The sequence below is a fragment of the Alosa pseudoharengus genome, unplaced genomic scaffold (assembly GCF_046254945.1).
Source record: "Alosa pseudoharengus isolate Yale_2024_CS ecotype anadromous, Long Island Sound unplaced genomic scaffold, YU_APseudo_1.1 YU_APseudo_1.1_scf_17, whole genome shotgun sequence".
Classification (NCBI taxonomy): Eukaryota; Metazoa; Chordata; class Actinopteri; order Clupeiformes; family Clupeidae; genus Alosa; species Alosa pseudoharengus.
In genome coordinates, this window is record NW_027468640.1 from 27420466 (window position 1) to 27443331 (window position 22866).

At 41.0% G+C, this 22866-nt stretch overlaps 1 protein-coding gene and 1 long non-coding RNA gene across 2 annotated transcripts in view; both read left to right on the forward strand.

Annotated features, from left to right (window-relative positions):
- The first annotated feature begins 4026 nt into the window (after positions 1–4026).
- On the forward strand, positions 4027–5897 carry LOC143128073 (uncharacterized). Its single transcript, XR_012987797.1, has 3 exons — positions 4027–4420; positions 4552–4887; positions 4971–5897. It is a non-coding gene; the product is annotated as an uncharacterized LOC143128073 (long non-coding RNA).
- A 2169-nt stretch (positions 5898–8066) lies between these two features.
- Positions 8067–22866, forward strand: part of LOC143127593 (macrophage mannose receptor 1-like) — a 20201-nt gene continuing 5401 nt past the window's right edge. The window contains exons 1-7 of the mRNA XM_076289176.1: positions 8067–8460; positions 8592–8927; positions 9011–9093; positions 13315–13390; positions 15065–15463; positions 15589–15924; positions 22403–22485. Of these exons, the coding sequence (XP_076145291.1) occupies positions 13366–13390; positions 15065–15463; positions 15589–15924; positions 22403–22485 (843 nt within the window). The 5' untranslated portion in view covers positions 8067–8460; positions 8592–8927; positions 9011–9093; positions 13315–13365. The remainder of the gene's footprint in view (positions 8461–8591; positions 8928–9010; positions 9094–13314; positions 13391–15064; positions 15464–15588; positions 15925–22402; positions 22486–22866) is intronic.

Here is a 22866-nt window from a genome sequence, read left to right on the forward strand (position 1 = left end):
AGCTCTCTCTCACCAATACCACTTTGTGAACGAATCAAAAACCTGGAGTGAAGCCCAGAGTTACTGCAGGACCAATTACACAGACCTGGCCACCCTTTACGACACGGACGATGTGAACACACTCATTCAGCTTGGCAGCCAGACTGGCTCTGCTTGGATTGGACTTTATGATGACGTCCTGAACAGCTGGAGATGGTCCATTACGAACAGCAGTTTCTATGGTCCAGGAGAGATAACAACATATAGAAACTGGAATCAGAACCCATTTGAACCCAATAACAGAGGGGGAAAAGAGCTGTGTGTAGAAATGTTAACTGATGGAACATGGAATGATTTACCTTGTGACACTGTCTTTTCACACATATCATTTGTTTGCTATGGTAAAAATCTAATTTAATCAATTTAAACTAAAACATTTTAATTCACACACTTGTGTAATATTTCTGTGTGAATCTTAAGCCGCTTTTAACAGAGTGGGTAACCTTTGAAAATGTGTGTGTTTGTGTTACAGGAGTCAATGATGCCTACGTCTTGAATACGACAAAATTGTCATGGAATGACGTCCAGGCTTACTTTCAAGCCAACTACATCGATCTTCCAAGCGTAAGGAATAGTACAGAAAATCAAAAGGTCCTTGATGCTGCAAACGGCAATAACGTATACATTGGCCTGTACAGAACCAGAACGTTGTCAGACGGGAGTGAGTCCTCTTTTAGACACTGGAAATCAGGCCAACCTGATAACGCCAATGATGCTCAACCTTGCACCGCAGTGTCATTCAGTGACTCGGGCCACTGGACAGATGAGAACTGTAATACTAACCTATTCCCTTTCTTCTGTTACTCAGGTAAACGTCCACTATATGTTGGCAATTTCTGTTTCTTCCTCCTACACACAACTAACATGAACTTTCTGACTTGAACTTGACAGCCTTTGTAGCTGGTCTGAGGATGGTTGTCGACACGGAGACTGACCTTACTGAAGCTGAGATCGAAGAGATGATTCTAAAACCAGTGAGTGGTTTCCCCTGAATAGCGAATATTTAGTCTCAGAGCTATTTTAAGTGGCAACAGTTTTCACTTTCTGTTATTATGCAACTGGGTGCAAAAACATACAGGTGCATCTCTTAAAATCTCCTGCAGTACAGTGTCCCTGTCACTGCAATAGGGCATTGGGATTGATATTTGTTCTGTGGCTTTTGGCCACAGGGATAAGTGCCACCTACTGGCCAGCCACCAACACCACTTCCAGCAGGAACCTACTCTTCCAAGGAGGTCTCTAATCCAAGTACTAATTAAGCTTGCTTAGCTTAGTAATTCAGCAAAGTCAGTAGCCTGGCTAACGTCAGACCTCATCTCATTGAGATCGGGTCTGGGAACTAGACATTAATTTTCTCGTATTTGAAACGTGGTTTACGAATGCCTAGAGCCGTTTATTGGGCGCTACGAATGTCTATCAAATGCGTCTACGTAGCTCATAACGGCTTCGGTGTGTCGTCATCGTCTTGCTGCCCTCCCTCCGTTCTGTGATTGGTCCCCTAACTGAGGCAAAAATTTGCTCCATGGAATCCAGGCTGCCTAGCAGCGTGAATAAAATCGCGCACGTAAGGCAGCATGGGAAAACCCAGGCTACAAAGTCAGGGTATCTGCTGGTCTGGCTGCTGGCTAAAAACAAAAGGTGAAAGGCATATGATTCTAATTGTCTCACTGAATTGTATTATGCACACTCAATTCTCACTGGTATCTGTTAGACAACAAGTACCAAAACAAGAATTGTTCATAGATTTCACATGTAAAATACATTTTATACAACCCCACCACCATCTTGCCTGTTTATAATTCTGAGAAATTCTTGAATTGTGTGCATGTGTGTGTGTACATGTTTATGTTTATGTACAGAATATGTGTGTGTGTGTGTGTGTGCGTGCATGTGCTTGTATGTGTGCCTGTGTGTGTGTATGTGCATGCATGCGTACATATGTCTACTGTGTGTGTATGTGTCATACGTATGATAACTGTGAATGTATGTGTGTGCGTGTGTATCTGTTTATGCACATGTGTGCATATGGAATGGGTTAACATGGCCCCTGGAGGCAAACATACAGTACACAAAAAATGGTCATCCTAGGCCCTACGGTTCTCAAGATATTCACAGAAAACTCTGTTGGTGTAGTCACTAACATAAATTAATTTATCGTATGGCCCCCCATGAACGGAATTCCAAAGAACTTGGCGTGCATCCAGAGGGTGTCATAATGATCCTACACTTCCAATTTCATGCAGTTTTGACCATGTCAGGTCAGAGATACCTGCAATTACATCTCATTTTTGCTTTTTCATTTTTAACTAGGTGGCGCTATACTGCAAATGAGTGGTAATGGGATGGGTTGACATGGCCCCTTAAGACCAACATACAAAAAAGGTGGTCCTCCTAGGCCCTACAATTCTCGAGATATTCACAGAAAACTGTGTCCGCCCTACCCTCCTTTCGGGGGTCCAGTCCGGCAGGGGGGCGACGGATCAAAACGAAAAACAATGGTTCCATGCCATCCTTGTGGGGCTACATGCCCACCAAGTTTTGTGCACCCCGGTCTTTCAGTGTCCCGGGAATCCTTGACAGAAAATTACTCGTGTGTAAATCTCCGCTGGTGGTATTCCCTCTTTGGTGGTCTTTTTACAAACGTCGCTATTACGACATTTTCTCCCGTCAATGAACACCACAACATTTGCATGATTGCAAGACTAAGTTTGTCTTCTCGTCTTTCCAAAAGTGTGCACGTTGTTTTGCCATGATAAGTAAAGTGTGTCAGAGACATGGTTGGGTTTATAGAGAAATATGTTCCCTGAGTTCATGTTTGTCCAAGTTCCAAACATTATAAAGTGAGCAGACAGGTTATTTTGCACTGAAACACAACATGACTACCTGCCACACACGCAACACAGCAATACAAACATCACAGAGCTATTTGCAGAATGCAACTAGTTTTTGGATTCATTTCCTGGATGATATCACTGGTAGGTCTGCCTTTTTTTCTGAGCATAACACAAAGTTGGCTGACAGGTTTTTTTTTCACTGAAACACACGACTCTCTGAGCGCTTACTGTAACACCCTGACACACTCGACACGTTTATTTTTATTTATTTGTTAATTCAACCTTTATTTATTCTCGGAAATTCATTAAGGGTAGTCCACATAAAGAGTTAATTTATATAGTACGTTGAAGATTATTCCAGGAAGGAGGGGCCTTATAGCAAAAGGCTAAGTTTAGCAGCTCAGAATAAATATGAGGAACCTTGAGCATCACGCAGTCATTTCATCTGGTCTGATAGGGACCAGAATTCCAAACAAGCATACAGTATTTCTAATGCAACTTCCCAACTTTGTAAATAAATACCATGTTTATCTCTCCTTCTAAAGAAGACCAGCCTACTTTATCATAAAGGATTTTGTGTAAAAGTGCCACTGCAATAATATTGATGGTCTTTTGGGACCCTATCGACTTCAAGGCACTAGGGTTAGGGTTAGGTATGGCAGCGCTTCTTTGAAGTCGACGGTGCGGACCAAAAGACCATCAAGCAATGGTATTGGTGAGGGAAAACGACAACTAATCATGATCGTGAAACAACTTGGTCTCGCATGCGCGCTCTTGATCGCTCACTCTAGATTCCGGGAGATTTTATCTAATTTGCGGGCGTCAGGGAGCCGCTATCAATATGCGGGAGACTCCCGGAACTTCCGGGAGACTTGGGATGTCTGTACTTTGTCATATGTTTTTTTTTTTTAATTAAGCACAAACACCTGCATGATTGAAAAAAATGTAGTGCATTTTGAAAATGGAAAATTTAGAATAGTGTATTTTGCAAAAAGACTTGATGTGGAATTTGAATGTGGGGAGTTTTCATTATTATAAACTCACAATTTGTCCTCAGCACAACATTTGGAAAACAAGACAACTCTTTCATTTATTTTTAGGAAAAAAAGTCTGATCACCAGATATGATCTTCTGTCTTTTACAAACAGGCTTCTTCCCCCTCAGCTCAGCTCTCTCTCACCAATACCACTTTGTGAACGAATCAAAAACCTGGAGTGAAGCCCAGAGTTACTGCAGGACCAATTACACAGACCTGGCCACCCTTTACGACACGGACGATGTGAACACACTCATTCAGCTTGGCAGCCAGACTGGCTCTGCTTGGATTGGACTTTATGATGACGTCCTGAACAGCTGGAGATGGTCCATTACGAACAGCAGTTTCTATGGTCCAGGAGAGATAACAACATATAGAAACTGGAATCAGAACCCATTTGAACCCAATAACAGAGGGGGAAAAGAGCTGTGTGTAGAAATGTTAACTGATGGAACATGGAATGATTTACCTTGTGACACTGTCTTTTCACACATATCATTTGTTTGCTATGGTAAAAATCTAATTTAATCAATTTAAACTAAAACATTTTAATTCACACACTTGTGTAATATTTCTGTGTGAATCTTAAGCCGCTTTTAACAGAGTGGGTAACCTTTGAAAATGTGTGTGTTTGTGTTACAGGAGTCAATGATGCCTACGTCTTGAATACGACAAAATTGTCATGGAATGACGTCCAGGCTTACTTTCAAGCCAACTACATCGATCTTCCAAGCGTAAGGAATAGTACAGAAAATCAAAAGGTCCTTGATGCTGCAAACGGCAATAACGTATACATTGGCCTGTACAGAACCAGAACGTTGTCAGACGGGAGTGAGTCCTCTTTTAGACACTGGAAATCAGGCCAACCTGATAACGCCAATGATGCTCAACCTTGCACCGCAGTGTCATTCAGTGACTCGGGCCACTGGACAGATGAGAACTGTAATACTAACCTATTCCCTTTCTTCTGTTACTCAGGTAAACGTCCACTATATGTTGGCAATTTCTGTTTCTTCCTCCTACACACAACTAACATGAACTTTCTGACTTGAACTTGACAGCCTTTGTAGCTGGTCTGAGGATGGTTGTCGACACGGAGACTGACCTTACTGAAGCTGAGATCGAAGAGATGATTCTAAAACCAGTGAGTGGTTTCCCCTGAATAGCGAATATTTAGTCTCAGAGCTATTTTAAGTGGCAACAGTTTTCACTTTCTGTTATTATGCAACTGGGTGCAAAAACATACAGGTGCATCTCTTAAAATCTCCTGCAGTACAGTGTCCCTGTCACTGCAATAGGGCATTGGGATTGATATTTGTTCTGTGGCTTTTGGCCACAGGGATAAGTGCCACCTACTGGCCAGCCACCAACACCACTTCCAGCAGGAACCTACTCTTCCAAGGAGGTCTCTAATCCAAGTACTAATTAAGCTTGCTTAGCTTAGTAATTCAGCAAAGTCAGTAGCCTGGCTAACGTCAGACCTCATCTCATTGAGATCGGGTCTGGGAACTAGACATTAATTTTCTCGTATTTGAAACGTGGTTTACGAATGCCTAGAGCCGTTTATTGGGCGCTACGAATGTCTATCAAATGCGTCTACGTAGCTCATAACGGCTTCGGTGTGTCGTCATCGTCTTGCTGCCCTCCCTCCGTTCTGTGATTGGTCCCCTAACTGAGGCAAAAATTTGCTCCATGGAATCCAGGCTGCCTAGCAGCGTGAATAAAATCGCGCACGTAAGGCAGCATGGGAAAACCCAGGCTACAAAGTCAGGGTATCTGCTGGTCTGGCTGCTGGCTAAAAACAAAAGGTGAAAGGCATATGATTCTAATTGTCTCACTGAATTGTATTATGCACACTCAATTCTCACTGGTATCTGTTAGACAACAAGTACCAAAACAAGAATTGTTCATAGATTTCACATGTAAAATACATTTTATACAACCCCACCACCATCTTGCCTGTTTATAATTCTGAGAAATTCTTGAATTGTGTGCATGTGTGTGTGTACATGTTTATGTTTATGTACAGAATATGTGTGTGTGTGTGTGTGTGCGTGCATGTGCTTGTATGTGTGCCTGTGTGTGTGTATGTGCATGCATGCGTACATATGTCTACTGTGTGTGTATGTGTCATACGTATGATAACTGTGAATGTATGTGTGTGCGTGTGTATCTGTTTATGCACATGTGTGCATATGGAATGGGTTAACATGGCCCCTGGAGGCAAACATACAGTACACAAAAAATGGTCATCCTAGGCCCTACGGTTCTCAAGATATTCACAGAAAACTCTGTTGGTGTAGTCACTAACATAAATTAATTTATCGTATGGCCCCCCATGAACGGAATTCCAAAGAACTTGGCGTGCATCCAGAGGGTGTCATAATGATCCTACACTTCCAATTTCATGCAGTTTTGACCATGTCAGGTCAGAGATACCTGCAATTACATCTCATTTTTGCTTTTTCATTTTTAACTAGGTGGCGCTATACTGCAAATGAGTGGTAATGGGATGGGTTGACATGGCCCCTTAAGACCAACATACAAAAAAGGTGGTCCTCCTAGGCCCTACAATTCTCAAGATATTCACAGAAAACTGTGTCCGCCCTACCCTCCTTTCGGGGGTCCAGTCCGGCAGGGGGGCGACGGATCAAAACGAAAAACAATGGTTCCATGCCATCCTTGTGGGGCTACATGCCCACCAAGTTTTGTGCACCCCGGTCTTTCAGTGTCCCGGGAATCCTTGACAGAAAATTACTCGTGTGTAAATCTCCGCTGGTGGTATTCCCTCTTTGGTGGTCTTTTTACAAACGTCGCTATTACGACATTTTCTCCCGTCAATGAACACCACAACATTTGCATGATTGCAAGACTAAGTTTGTCTTCTCGTCTTTCCAAAAGTGTGCACGTTGTTTTGCCATGATAAGTAAAGTGTGTCAGAGACATGGTTGGGTTTATAGAGAAATATGTTCCCTGAGTTCATGTTTGTCCAAGTTCCAAACATTATAAAGTGAGCAGACAGGTTATTTTGCACTGAAACACAACATGACTACCTGCCACACACGCAACACAGCAATACAAACATCACAGAGCTATTTGCAGAATGCAACTAGTTTTTGGATTCATTTCCTGGATGATATCACTGGTAGGTCTGCCTTTTTTTCTGAGCATAACACAAAGTTGGCTGACAGGTTTTTTTTTCACTGAAACACACGACTCTCTGAGCGCTTACTGTAACACCCTGACACACTCGACACGTTTATTTTTATTTATTTGTTAATTCAACCTTTATTTATTCTCGGAAATTCATTAAGGGTAGTCCACATAAAGAGTTAATTTATATAGTACGTTGAAGATTATTCCAGGAAGGAGGGGCCTTATAGCAAAAGGCTAAGTTTAGCAGCTCAGAATAAATATGAGGAACCTTGAGCATCACGCAGTCATTTCATCTGGTCTGATAGGGACCAGAATTCCAAACAAGCATACAGTATTTCTAATGCAACTTCCCAACTTTGTAAATAAATACCATGTTTATCTCTCCTTCTAAAGAAGACCAGCCTACTTTATCATAAAGGATTTTGTGTAAAAGTGCCACTGCAATAATATTGATGGTCTTTTGGGACCCTATCGACTTCAAGGCACTAGGGTTAGGGTTAGGTATGGCAGCGCTTCTTTGAAGTCGACGGTGCGGACCAAAAGACCATCAAGCAATGGTATTGGTGAGGGAAAACGACAACTAATCATGATCGTGAAACAACTTGGTCTCGCATGCGCGCTCTTGATCGCTCACTCTAGATTCCGGGAGATTTTATCTAATTTGCGGGCGTCAGGGAGCCGCTATCAATATGCGGGAGACTCCCGGAACTTCCGGGAGACTTGGGATGTCTGTACTTTGTCATATGTTTTTTTTTTTTAATTAAGCACAAACACCTGCATGATTGAAAAAAATGTAGTGCATTTTGAAAATGGAAAATTTAGAATAGTGTATTTTGCAAAAAGACTTGATGTGGAATTTGAATGTGGGGAGTTTTCATTATTATAAACTCACAATTTGTCCTCAGCACAACATTTGGAAAACAAGACAACTCTTTCATTTATTTTTAGGAAAAAAAGTCTGATCACCAGATATGATCTTCTGTCTTTTACAAACAGGCTTCTTCCCCCTCAGCTCAGCTCTCTCTCACCAATACCACTTTGTGAACGAATCAAAAACCTGGAGTGAAGCCCAGAGTTACTGCAGGACCAATTACACAGACCTGGCCACCCTTTACGACACGGACGATGTGAACACACTCATTCAGCTTGGCAGCCAGACTGGCTCTGCTTGGATTGGACTTTATGATGACGTCCTGAACAGCTGGAGATGGTCCATTACGAACAGCAGTTTCTATGGTCCAGGAGAGATAACAACATATAGAAACTGGAATCAGAACCCATTTGAACCCAATAACAGAGGGGGAAAAGAGCTGTGTGTAGAAATGTTAACTGATGGAACATGGAATGATTTACCTTGTGACACTGTCTTTTCACACATATCATTTGTTTGCTATGGTAAAAATCGAATTTAATCAATTTAAACTAAAACATTTTAATTCACACACTTGTGTAATATTTCTGTGTGAATCTTAAGCCGCTTTTAACAGAGTGGGTAACCTTTGAAAATGTGTGTGTTTGTGTTACAGGAGTCAATGATGCCTACGTCTTGAATACGACAAAATTGTCATGGAATGACGTCCAGGCTTACTTTCAAGCCAACTACATCGATCTTCCAAGCGTAAGGAATAGTACAGAAAATCAAAAGGTCCTTGATGCTGCAAACGGCAATAACGTATACATTGGCCTGTACAGAACCAGAACGTTGTCAGACGGGAGTGAGTCCTCTTTTAGACACTGGAAATCAGGCCAACCTGATAACGCCAATGATGCTCAACCTTGCACCGCAGTGTCATTCAGTGACTCGGGCCACTGGACAGATGAGAACTGTAATACTAACCTATTCCCTTTCTTCTGTTACTCAGGTAAACGTCCACTATATGTTGGCAATTTCTGTTTCTTCCTCCTACACACAACTAACATGAACTTTCTGACTTGAACTTGACAGCCTTTGTAGCTGGTCTGAGGATGGTTGTCGACACGGAGACTGACCTTACTGAAGCTGAGATCGAAGAGATGATTCTAAAACCAGTGAGTGGTTTCCCCTGAATAGCGAATATTTAGTCTCAGAGCTATTTTAAGTGGCAACAGTTTTCACTTTCTGTTATTATGCAACTGGGTGCAAAAACATACAGGTGCATCTCTTAAAATCTCCTGCAGTACAGTGTCCCTGTCACTGCAATAGGGCATTGGGATTGATATTTGTTCTGTGGCTTTTGGCCACAGGGATAAGTGCCACCTACTGGCCAGCCACCAACACCACTTCCAGCAGGAACCTACTCTTCCAAGGAGGTCTCTAATCCAAGTACTAATTAAGCTTGCTTAGCTTAGTAATTCAGCAAAGTCAGTAGCCTGGCTAACGTCAGACCTCATCTCATTGAGATCGGGTCTGGGAACTAGACATTAATTTTCTCGTATTTGAAACGTGGTTTACGAATGCCTAGAGCCGTTTATTGGGCGCTACGAATGTCTATCAAATGCGTCTACGTAGCTCATAACGGCTTCGGTGTGTCGTCATCGTCTTGCTGCCCTCCCTCCGTTCTGTGATTGGTCCCCTAACTGAGGCAAAAATTTGCTCCATGGAATCCAGGCTGCCTAGCAGCGTGAATAAAATCGCGCACGTAAGGCAGCATGGGAAAACCCAGGCTACAAAGTCAGGGTATCTGCTGGTCTGGCTGCTGGCTAAAAACAAAAGGTGAAAGGCATATGATTCTAATTGTCTCACTGAATTGTATTATGCACACTCAATTCTCACTGGTATCTGTTAGACAACAAGTACCAAAACAAGAATTGTTCATAGATTTCACATGTAAAATACATTTTATACAACCCCACCACCATCTTGCCTGTTTATAATTCTGAGAAATTCTTGAATTGTGTGCATGTGTGTGTGTACATGTTTATGTTTATGTACAGAATATGTGTGTGTGTGTGTGTGTGCGTGCATGTGCTTGTATGTGTGCCTGTGTGTGTGTATGTGCATGCATGCGTACATATGTCTACTGTGTGTGTATGTGTCATACGTATGATAACTGTGAATGTATGTGTGTGCGTGTGTATCTGTTTATGCACATGTGTGCATATGGAATGGGTTAACATGGCCCCTGGAGGCAAACATACAGTACACAAAAAATGGTCATCCTAGGCCCTACGGTTCTCAAGATATTCACAGAAAACTCTGTTGGTGTAGTCACTAACATAAATTAATTTATCGTATGGCCCCCCATGAACGGAATTCCAAAGAACTTGGCGTGCATCCAGAGGGTGTCATAATGATCCTACACTTCCAATTTCATGCAGTTTTGACCATGTCAGGTCAGAGATACCTGCAATTACATCTCATTTTTGCTTTTTCATTTTTAACTAGGTGGCGCTATACTGCAAATGAGTGGTAATGGGATGGGTTGACATGGCCCCTTAAGACCAACATACAAAAAAGGTGGTCCTCCTAGGCCCTACAATTCTCGAGATATTCACAGAAAACTGTGTCCGCCCTACCCTCCTTTCGGGGGTCCAGTCCGGCAGGGGGGCGACGGATCAAAACGAAAAACAATGGTTCCATGCCATCCTTGTGGGGCTACATGCCCACCAAGTTTTGTGCACCCCGGTCTTTCAGTGTCCCGGGAATCCTTGACAGAAAATTACTCGTGTGTAAATCTCCGCTGGTGGTATTCCCTCTTTGGTGGTCTTTTTACAAACGTCGCTATTACGACATTTTCTCCCGTCAATGAACACCACAACATTTGCATGATTGCAAGACTAAGTTTGTCTTCTCGTCTTTCCAAAAGTGTGCACGTTGTTTTGCCATGATAAGTAAAGTGTGTCAGAGACATGGTTGGGTTTATAGAGAAATATGTTCCCTGAGTTCATGTTTGTCCAAGTTCCAAACATTATAAAGTGAGCAGACAGGTTATTTTGCACTGAAACACAACATGACTACCTGCCACACACGCAACACAGCAATACAAACATCACAGAGCTATTTGCAGAATGCAACTAGTTTTTGGATTCATTTCCTGGATGATATCACTGGTAGGTCTGCCTTTTTTTCTGAGCATAACACAAAGTTGGCTGACAGGTTTTTTTTTCACTGAAACACACGACTCTCTGAGCGCTTACTGTAACACCCTGACACACTCGACACGTTTATTTTTATTTATTTGTTAATTCAACCTTTATTTATTCTCGGAAATTCATTAAGGGTAGTCCACATAAAGAGTTAATTTATATAGTACGTTGAAGATTATTCCAGGAAGGAGGGGCCTTATAGCAAAAGGCTAAGTTTAGCAGCTCAGAATAAATATGAGGAACCTTGAGCATCACGCAGTCATTTCATCTGGTCTGATAGGGACCAGAATTCCAAACAAGCATACAGTATTTCTAATGCAACTTCCCAACTTTGTAAATAAATACCATGTTTATCTCTCCTTCTAAAGAAGACCAGCCTACTTTATCATAAAGGATTTTGTGTAAAAGTGCCACTGCAATAATATTGATGGTCTTTTGGGACCCTATCGACTTCAAGGCACTAGGGTTAGGGTTAGGTATGGCAGCGCTTCTTTGAAGTCGACGGTGCGGACCAAAAGACCATCAAGCAATGGTATTGGTGAGGGAAAACGACAACTAATCATGATCGTGAAACAACTTGAAGCAGAAAATTATGAGGTCATGAAAGTGGCATGTCTTATATGAACAACATAGCCTATGCATTAATATGCTTGGAGCAGCCTGTGGAAAAACCATCCTCCAACTGTAGTCGCTCAAAAGTGAAATTTTAGGCTATCAATTATCTATGAACTTACAACTTTTTTTTGGTCTCGCCACGGCAGCTGTGTGTCCTAATGCAGAATTAGGTCAGTCTACCTAAAAAAGGCGAAAGTTAGATGCAAGTCGACCCTGAGTTTCTAACCTTACCATTTAGGCTGATTTATATAGGTTTGGCTATGCCAAAATACAGCAAAGAGTGAAATGATTTATGAATGTTTGCTCTAGATTTAGGGAATACAAAATTGGCTGTTTAAGCTCATTTAAGGTTATTTACCTGAAACACCCCTGTCCTGTTTAGAGGAGTTGGTATGGTCTAATTGAAGGGGTGATTGCAGGCCCTACATAAGCCTGTGGCTTTGCTTGTCCAGGAGGAGCTGTAATTTGAATAGACGTAAGTCTTGAGAGCTCGTCTCATGTGTGTAGCCCAAGTGACTAGCTCTGTCAAATATTTTGGTATATTGTATTGTTTTGACTAAGTCTTTTGTTTTTCTTTCTTTAATGAGAAGTATTTTATTTCTCCTTAGTGCTTTGTTCACATTTACTTGCATTATCATTGCCTTAAGTTGGCCTTATTTGGGGAATTAATAAAATCCCATCTTCCACCTTGAATATCTGAGTGATGTTCCATCTACCTCACAACCGCCCGATACATCTACCCTTAACACACACACACACACCATTACCCCCACACACCCACTCACAAGCGAACACACACACGCACAGACACATAAAACACACACGAACATGCAGACACATTTCACACAAACACGTGCAGGCAAGCAGGCACACGCACACACACATTTACACACACACACACACCCCATTACCCCCAAACACCCACTCACAAGCGAACACACACACACACATGCAGACACATAAAACACACAAACACATTAAGGCAAGCAGACACACACACACACACCTCCCATTACCACACACACACTCACAAGCAGAAACACACACAGAGAAGCACACATATGCACAAAAGCAAACGCACACATGCACACACTCATTTACATACACAAAAGTTGCAAGAGTAGGAGATGGAGACAAATTGACAAGCGTGATTTATTTTTTGTGGAGAGAATGTGCAGGACTGAATGACAGTCATATTTTGTACCGCTTTGCGGTACATCTAGTTTTACAGTTTCTATTAAGTCTTCAGCAGTGGTACAAGATCTGCTCCCCTTGGCAAAGATCATTGTTGAAAGGTGATTGTTATCTTGACAAAGATGTTATCACTAGCGGGAAGGCATGACATAAAATCTCCAAGATTTTCACAATGTCATGACATTGTTTTAGCAGACAAAGACAAGAGAAAAGCTTATCGTGACATCTCACAATTCATCATCTCAATTTACAACAATTTCATACTTTCCAGGAATGTAGTTTAAAGTAGTTTAGAGATGACAACATGTGGGAGTGCTTCTAATGGGTGTTGAATGGGTGTTGTTCTTCTGCCTTCTCTGTTACAACCACACACAGGCTCTAATTCTCAGTCTGTTTGGCTTGGAAACTCCAGGACACAGCTGAATCATGTTCCTTGTCATTCTTTTATTTGGTAAGTTTGTGCTATACTTAGTCATATATGATTTTTTTTTAATTAAGCATATCATTGGACATCTGCATGATTGCAAAAATGAAGAATGATGAATGCCTTTTCAATATAGAGAATTTAGAATAGTGTATTTTACATAAAATTAATTAGTCAGGTTCACTATTAAGAGTCAAAAAAGGAGTCAAAAAACAGATGTTTGCATTTGCCCATGTGGCCATGTTGATTTTTTTTTAACTTTAATTTGTAATATCTCGGCTACTGAATGAGCTGGAATGTTGGAATTGGAATTGCTAAACCCACATTGTCAGGGTCAGGGAATCCAATGGTGCTAGTTACAAAGCTACAAGACTTTACCCCATTAATCCATGGATGCAATAGCAATATCATTGTAATGAAAAGTTCTTAACATTTAATTTGTCATGTTCCCAAAAACCATGTTTTGCCAAACGTGTGGTGCCAAACATACTAGAAGGTCCACAAAGGTAATTTGGTATTGGGTGATGTAAAATGTCAACCAAATTTCTGGCATATTTCCATACCACTGATACAAAAAGAAAAAATCCCACAGTGCTATACAAAAAGAACAGAAGAGTCATTTGTCAAGACTACATGTGCACATTAGCTGACTGTCAACCTAGCAAGGATGAGGGACATTCAAATCAGTTGACGGTCATATTCAAATGTATACTGTATATATTTACACATATGTTGCTGCTCTTTCAAAGAGGGGACGCTCTGATAAAAATGGTCAATTATTTAATGAATATTATTAAGGTGCTATATTGTTGTTTGAGGGCAAAATTTATCCCAAAACCCAGATTAGACCAAACTATAGAGTTCTGAGACATTGCAGCTGGCTTGGCTACATTTTACCAGTTCACTTTGTGGGAAGTTTAAATAGGCTATTTGGTAGCCTACAGTTATTAGAGTCTGTGACTATTCTGTATGTTCATCTGCCTTGCTGTTTTATTTTGAATCTCCCCTGGTAGGGAAGACTATCAAATTGCTTTTCAAATTCAAATAAACATTAGCATAGCCAGGCTACTTTGTGTGTGGTTCACTCTCAGCACCCATTCTAGTAGGTTTACAATGTACATGTCTTTGAAATCATTCCAACAATAAATATTATGTTTTAATGAGTGATAACTTATTAATAAAGTAAGTAACTTTTCATTACAAAGATATTGCAAGAAAACAACCACACAGTCATTTTTACCTACTCATCGAAGGGTTAATATGGTAAAGTGTAACTAGCACCATTGGATTCCTTGACCCTTACAGTGTGGGTTTAGCAGTAAAAAATCAACATTCCAGTTTATTTAGAAGTCGAGATATTACAGTTTTGAATTTTATGACGGCCATTTTTTAAACTTCAATATGGCTGCCAAATAGACATCTGATCAAATGCAAACATTGCTTTTCTGACTCCTTATGCAATAACCTTTCCAAAAATGTATAGTTTGCCTAATCCCCCAAAAATTCCCACAAAGGTTAAAATCTGAATATAAGGAACCTGACTAAAGGTACGATTTGAATGTGGGGAGTTTGCATGATTATAAATTGACAATTTGTCCTCAGTACGAAATTTGGAAGACAATAAACAAGACAAAACTGTCATGTTTTTATGGGAAAAAAAAGTCTGATCACCAGATATGATCTTCTGTCTTTTACAAACAGGCTTCTTCCCCCTCAGCTCAGCTCTCTCTCACCAATACCACTTTGTGAACGAATCAAAAACCTGGAGTGAAGCCCAGAGTTACTGCAGGACCAATTACACAGACCTGGCCACCCTTTACGACACGGACGATGTGAACACACTCATTCAGCTTGGCAGCCAGACTGGCTCTGCTTGGATTGGACTTTATGATGACGTCCTGAACAGCTGGAGATGGTCCATTACGAACAGCAGTTTCTATGGTCCAGGAGAGATAACAACATATAGAAACTGGAGACAGAACCCATTTGAACCCAATAACAGAGGGGGAAAAGAGCTGTGTGTAGAAATGTTAACTGATGGAACATGGAATGATTTACCTTGTGACACTGTCTTTTCACACATATCATTTGTTTGCTATGGTAAGAATCTAATTTAATCAATTTAAACTAAAACATTTTAATTCACACACTTGTGTAATATTTCTGTGTGAATCTTAAACCGCTTTTAACAGAGTGGGTAACCTTTGAAAATGTGTGTGTTACAGGAGTCAATGATACCTACGTCTTGAATACGACAAAATTGTCATGGAATGACGCCCAGGCTTACTGTCGAGCCAACTACATCGATCTTCCAAGCGTAAGGAATAGTGCGGAAAATCAAAAGGTCCTTGATGCTGCAAACGGCAATAACGTATACATTGGCCTGTACAGAACCAGAATGTGGTCAGACGGGAGTGAGTCCTCTTTTAGACACTGGAAATCAGGCCAACCTGATAACGCCAATGATGCTCAACCCTGCACCGCAGTGTCATTCAGTGACTCGGGCCACTGGACAGATGAGAACTGTAATACTAACCTATTCCCTTTCTTCTGTTACTCAGGTAAACTAGTGCAGTGCCTGTTCAAACATGCCATTCCTGTAGAAAACCTGAAGCCCAATTACATGCCCGCTTTAGAAATAGGATGATAGGGAAAAACATCATTCCAGCTAAGCATTCAATAATGAATACTGAATATTATATTATAATTAGGGCTGTCAAAATAACTGATTAATTTCGATTAATTAATTTGAGGAAAAAATAACTGATTAAAAAAATAGTGCAGATTAATCGATTCAGTATGACCTTTGACCCCGAGCCGTTCTAGTCAGTAACCATTAGACTGTAAAATGAAGGAGAGAGAAAAAAATGTGCTGCCTAGATCATTGATTGGAACATTTACTTTTAAAGTCCTCTGCAATGTCTGAAGCAAATTTGCATATCACTGGAGTTCAATGCAAAGAAATAGTGTTGACATTGAGGGGAGTGTTAATTTATTTTCATTGTGTCCCCTAGGTTATATCTGTGGCCTGAAATGCCTTGTAGTGAAAAAAAAACTTCTTCCCGAAGCACTTTTGAATTTATTTTCTCAGCATATTAGGTCATATCATATATTATTATGGCCATTATTTGAACAGTGAAAATAATAATAAAAGAGTTTTTGAACTTTAAAGGAACCATATGTAAGATTGTGGCCAAAACTGGTGCTGCAATCACTTTCAAATTACCGTAGAGCGGTGTATCCCCTCCCCCTCCCCCCCGACTTGAGGTTGCCAACCCCGATGCCGAAACTACTGACTTTGTGTTAGTAGATAGGTGGAGGGTGGCGCATCAGGCCAAAACACAACATGACATGACAAAACACAACATCAACATCAGTTGAGGGCTGCAACTTCACTTTTTAAATGACAATATCCTGGCCGGACTACTGTTGTCAGTGATATAAGTATTTGAAATGAACAAGACTTCTTAATGTCTAGTGACATATCAGGGCCATTTTATGATTAATTGAAATACATTTCTTACATACAGTTCCTTTAATGTCACTAATGCTGATTATTCAATGATTCGATTTGAATTTAAATATTTCAAATACTGTCACAGCAAAAATTATATATGCGATTCATTTAGATTAATTAATCACAGAGTGTGTAATTAATTCGATTACATTTTTTAATCGATTGACAGCCCTAATTATAATATATAGCCTATATAATTGATGTGCAGTAAGCAGAATTGAGGCATGGCTGCATGTAACATTTTTACAGATCAAAATGACATAAGCATTACATGCCCGCTGAAATTTGGTCTCTGCAAATATCCCAATCGTGAATTAGTGAAACACACACAGCACACAGTGAACACACAGTGAGGTGAAGCACACACTAATCTCGGCTGCCTGCTACAGCCTTGCTCAAGGGCACTTCAGCCGTTCCTACTGGTCGGGGTTCAAACCGGCAACCCTCCGGTTACAAGTCCGTAGCGCTATAGGCCATGGTTGCCCCAGTATTGCCCCTGTATTTAACACCATACGAAAATAATAGCCTATACAAACAATTCAAGCCATTTCGAAATTTTGTTTTATTTAAACTACTCAATGCAATCTCAAATCCTCCAATATTCCTCCAAATCCTAGTTTCGTTTGTTTTATGGACTACTACAGTAGGTGGTCGTGAAGAAATCGTTAAAACATTAATTTGTCTTGTAGCCTAAGTGGAACCAAAGTTTCACAGGCCCCGTTGTGGTACAACAAAGGACCTACAACCTCATGCTTTCATTGGATAGTCGCGTCAGGTTCAACCAGGGGGTCAGGATTTGAAGGGTTAGCTTCAGCCACTTAGCATGGCATTTGGCCGCCGACATTTTTGAAAACATGGCGTTACATGGTTGCAACTTCCGGCACCAGTTTTTACATGCTGATTGGTAGATGACAGCTCATGCACGAGTTTAGTGTTGGGCACGAGCGTCCTCGCGCGTCCATGTTGGTTTGCATTTCTGGAAGACGACAAATAAAACAACTAACTAAGCTACTGATACTTGACTTAATGCCTACATGGTTTAGGCTGTATTACCGGACTTTGTGGTAAATAAAAGAAAAATGTTAATGTTGTCATATTAGGCTATTATTTACCGTATATGCGGGGTGCCAAGTAATTACCTTAAAGTAACTGACTATGACCATACACTTTGGCAGATGCATAGCAATGACCTATATCCAATTATTAGCCTACTCATTGCGTTGTGTATGAAGACTATTTTAAAACGCACAGGCTGTAGTTCTGTAGAACGCAACGTCTGGATCATAACCTGTCTCCCCAAGTGATTTAAAACGAAACAAATGTCAATGACTTATTTCGTTTGCTTTCTTGCAACATTGACATGATTAGGCTATGCATTTGATTTAAATGTTCAGGCTGCCAGTCGAGGCAAAAGCCAAATGTCCGACAACAGTTGCAGACTCTATGCCTGCTCGAACCACAATACCCGAGGGATGTGCGCTTCTGTCGGAAGTTTAACTTGCGTTGGCTTCATTTCGTCTGCCTGCAAATGTAGCCTAGGCTTAACAAGCTGCAAATTCACACTGGGTGCAGCAAAAATCCCAGCTATCCACACGTTTCTTACATACCATGTCTACTTAATTAATAGTCATTTTCGTTGGATAGCCTATTGCGTAATAGGCCTACAACCTGTCCAAATAGTATTTAGGGATCATTATTTGTGAAGCCTAAAGTGACACAATATTGATTCGCATCGTTTATTATCACATATGAACATCACATTAAATAACCTAGGACTTCAGAGACAGGGCAAACTTTACCACCATTCCCAAAATGTTATCCCAACCAATTAAATGAATTTGCGCTTATAACGAGGTGAAGCGCGTTCCCGAACAACTTTTCCTCTGAGGGAATGTCCAATCTTCATCAACGACATACCGTTGTACCTTACGTTGTCTCCGTCTGTAACGTGGAATCTAATAGGCTAATTCTAGCTGGTGCCGGAAACGAACACCCATGAAACGGCATTTTCGTAAAGATGGCTGCGGTCAATTTCATGTTTTTTTGGCTGAAGTAGCTAGCCTAGCATGGGCCATTGAAATGAATGGGGGCGGGACTTAGTCGCTCTCTCCAGTTATAATACCTCAATGGGTTCAACGGATTCATTTGCATCAGATGGGTATCTTTTGCATTTCTTATCCAAACAACGTCAAACTTGATGTGGCACTTACTGGTGCCCGTAGCAAGACACCTGCCAAGTATGAAATCAATCCCACGAACGGTTCGACAGATATGCGGTTAACACACAAACACGCAGATGGGGGAGTGGCTACAGTAGAGCAGCAAAAGCCAATGTGTGCCTATTTTACCAATATATTTACCGATATCTTTCGCATTTCTCATCAAAACAACGTCAAACTTGCCACTGCACTTACTCGTGCCAGTAGTGAGACACCTGCCAAATTTCAAATCAATCGGGCCATCGGTTCGACAGATATGCAGCAGCAGCACACTGACACACAGACAGACGTTCCTGCAATTTATAGATAGATGTCCATTATGTCAGTGGTCCTCAACCACCGGGCCGCAGGACATTCCTAACCGGGTCGTAGCCTACGACATGAGTTTAAAAAAAAAAATGCATGCAAACTAAACTAAATTTAACTTGCAATAATGTCACGTTTTTACATGGCATAGGCCTAGGCAGTTGTTTGATTGCACGCATGTTTGCATTTTGCAAGGTCTATTTTCTTACGTCTGTCTGTCCTGCCTTCAACACTTTTACATACAGTATTGCCTTCAGCGCTGCGCAGCCTCAGGACAGCTCACTTCACTTTATCAGTTCTTGGCGAACGGTAGTGTCACACAAAGTTAGCTAAACTGCTAGAATGAGCAACAAAAAACAAGCATCTTTAGCAGGTCACTGGCCAGAGTGTTTGAGTTGCGAGAGCCGCTGCAGAGATTTCTTACAGAAAAAAAGTCACCGTTAGCTGCACATTTTAGTTATGAGGACTGGGTGTCAAAACTCGCTTACCTGTGTGACATATTCGGGTTGCTTAATGACCTCAACCTGTCACTCCAGGGGAGAATGACGACTGTCTTTAAACTGGCAGATAAACTAGCTGCATTTAAAGCCAAGCTTGATTTGTGGGGACGACGAGTGGACCGGGGTGTATTTGATATGTTCCAAACAGTAGTGGGGGTTTTGGGAGAGACTGAGGCAGGGCCCTTTCTCTCGCAGCTGGTGCGCGATCACCTTGTTGCGCTTTCAAATGAGTTTGAGCGTTACTTCCCATCCTCCAAAGATCCACGGCAAACCAATGAGTGGGTCCGCAACCCATTTGTCAATATCCCGAGTCCTAACTTGTCAGCGCAGGAGGAAGACCTGTTGATCGAAATTGCAAATGACGGTGGTCTTAAGAGTGTGTATAAGGAAACCTCTCTGGCGGGTTTTTGGATCAAAACCAAAGCAGAATATCCCGAGATGGCCAAAAAGACCAAATTGCGCAATCGACTGGACATTTCAAACACACTGAGGGTATCACTGTCTTCCATCACCAGATGGAAGCTTCTTGTTGCAGGGAAACAAGCAGGGCTCCCACTGATTATATTCGTAATGCACGTTTAGTTCCCATGTTTTGTTCCCATATTTTAGCATGTTCACACTTATAGATGTAGCATTAAGTTGTTAAATTTTCACTTCTTCAAGTTCACGTTTTTCACAAGAGATCGTTACCTTCACTGTTCATACATAAATGGAGCTAGTTCTTTTCAAGTAATGCATGCACAACACATATGGAACATGGAACCCCCGAACCCCCCCCCCCCCCCCCGCGCCGGTCCGTGAAAAAAAAATAGGAATCAAACCGGTCCATGGTACATAAAAGGTTGGGGACCCCTGCATTATGTTGTTGCTTGTTATTAGTGTGCTTGCTAAAGCTTAAGTGCACTATCTTACTATCTTTTTATTCTTTTTATTATTATACCTGTCAGCCCGTTTTTTTTTTTGGCCAGCAAAACCTTCACATATCAAAACCAATTTTGGTACACTCGGAATTCGTTAATGAGGACACACAAAAGATGTGGTGCCCTTTGACCTCTAGGGGGCACTGCAACTACCAAAAATGTGTTTTGCCATTTGTTTGATTTGATTTGATTTATTTAATTGTATCAAGAATGCCTTACACATGCAAAGACATCAGATACAATCGAGCATAAAAACACAATAAAGTCCAGGACTTATTTCCATTGTGCTCCTCAACACATAACACCAGGACAAGACAAGACACTCACAGAGTGTATGATAATCAATGACATAACATAAACACATTTTTCTTAAATAAATAAAATGACAAATTTTCTATTCAGCTACCCTCGCTAGTAACCAGGCCTTGATTCTCTTTTTAAACGAGTTCAGGCCGGAGATGACTTTAATTTGCCAGTCTAACTTGTTCCACTGAACGGCACCTATATAGGCAAAGGTTCCTTTCCCTAACAATGTCTTAAAATTATAAGGACACAGATCTGATATGCTGCTACGAGTGCAAATATTGTGTGTGTCCTTGACCTTAGTAATAAGACACGGCAAAAAAATTGGGACACTACCAAACAACATTTTATGGATTATGGTCAGCCTGGACATTGTGACCTAACTATATGAGACCTATGGCCCAAATTCAGAATGACCCTTATTAGTTTATTCTGTGCTGTTTGCAGCCTCCCTTTTAGTCGGTTTGTTAGACCTTCAAACTGGGAAGTACATGCAAACTCAAAGTGGTTTAAAACTAAGGAGTTCGCTAAAATGATCATTGTTGATCTATCTAAAAATTTGGAGTTTCTGGCTAAAAACTTTGTGAGACCTGTGACTTTACTCAGAACTTTGTTGACCATATTCCTGCCATCCAAGTTGTTTTCTAGGATGCAACCCAAGTATTTTACTGACACTTTTGCCCTGACCACATTATTTTAGTTTAATGCCCTATTTCACTGTCTGCACCCGAACCGCACATGAGCAAACACACTTTGCAGTTCCTCGGAAATTACGTTTTCACAGGTCACAAATTTTGTCCGATCTTGCCCGTCATAGCATATTAAAATCAGCTGTGAAGTCGCCAAACAGGAAGTAAGGTCATATCTCATCAACACTTTCATGTATCAAAACAAAGCTTGGTACAGCGACTCAGTACTACATTTTGAGGACACACATATAATTTGGTACCCTTTGACCTGGGTCCACTGCAATTAGCAAAAATGTGTTTTTGAGGTGCTGTTGGAATCCGTGGATCAAGCCAAGTTCACGCACAATACTCCACTGTCTGTTCCCGTTGGTGAACCATAACTGAGCAAGCAGTTCCTCAGAAATACTTTTAGTTTTACTTGTAACCTGTTATGATCAGCATTGCAATTGTCAATTATACACAGAAAACACCAGTGACGGGTGTCTGTCTCTCATTATGTGTGTGAGAGTGTGCACACATGCATCTGAATGCATAACATTAAATACTTACACAACTAACATGAACTTTCTGACTTGAACTTGACAGCCTTTGTAGCTGGTCTGAGGATGGTTGTCGACACGGAGACTGACCTTACTGAAGCTGAGATCGAAGAGATGATTCTAAAACCAGTGAGTGGTTTCCCCTGAATAGCGAATATTTAGTCTCAGAGCTATTTTAAGTGGCAACAGTTTTCACTTTCTGTTATTATGCAACTGGGTGCAAAAACATACAGGTTAGGGTGCATCAAAAAACACAATTCTTGAATTTTGATATGGCTGGGTGCTAAAAGTGTTCCAATATATGTAGAAACAACACATGCAAAATATTTTTCCAGTACATTATGATTTAGGGGTGCCACCGCACATCTGTTTTTGTTGGATAAAGTGGTTAACAGTGCTCAATGGTCGCCATGGAGATCTGAGGTAAACAATACTACAGCTCAAGAAAACTGAGGTGATCTTTCTGTTTGAGGTGATCTTGATCTGTGTTGGATGTGTTATTACATATTA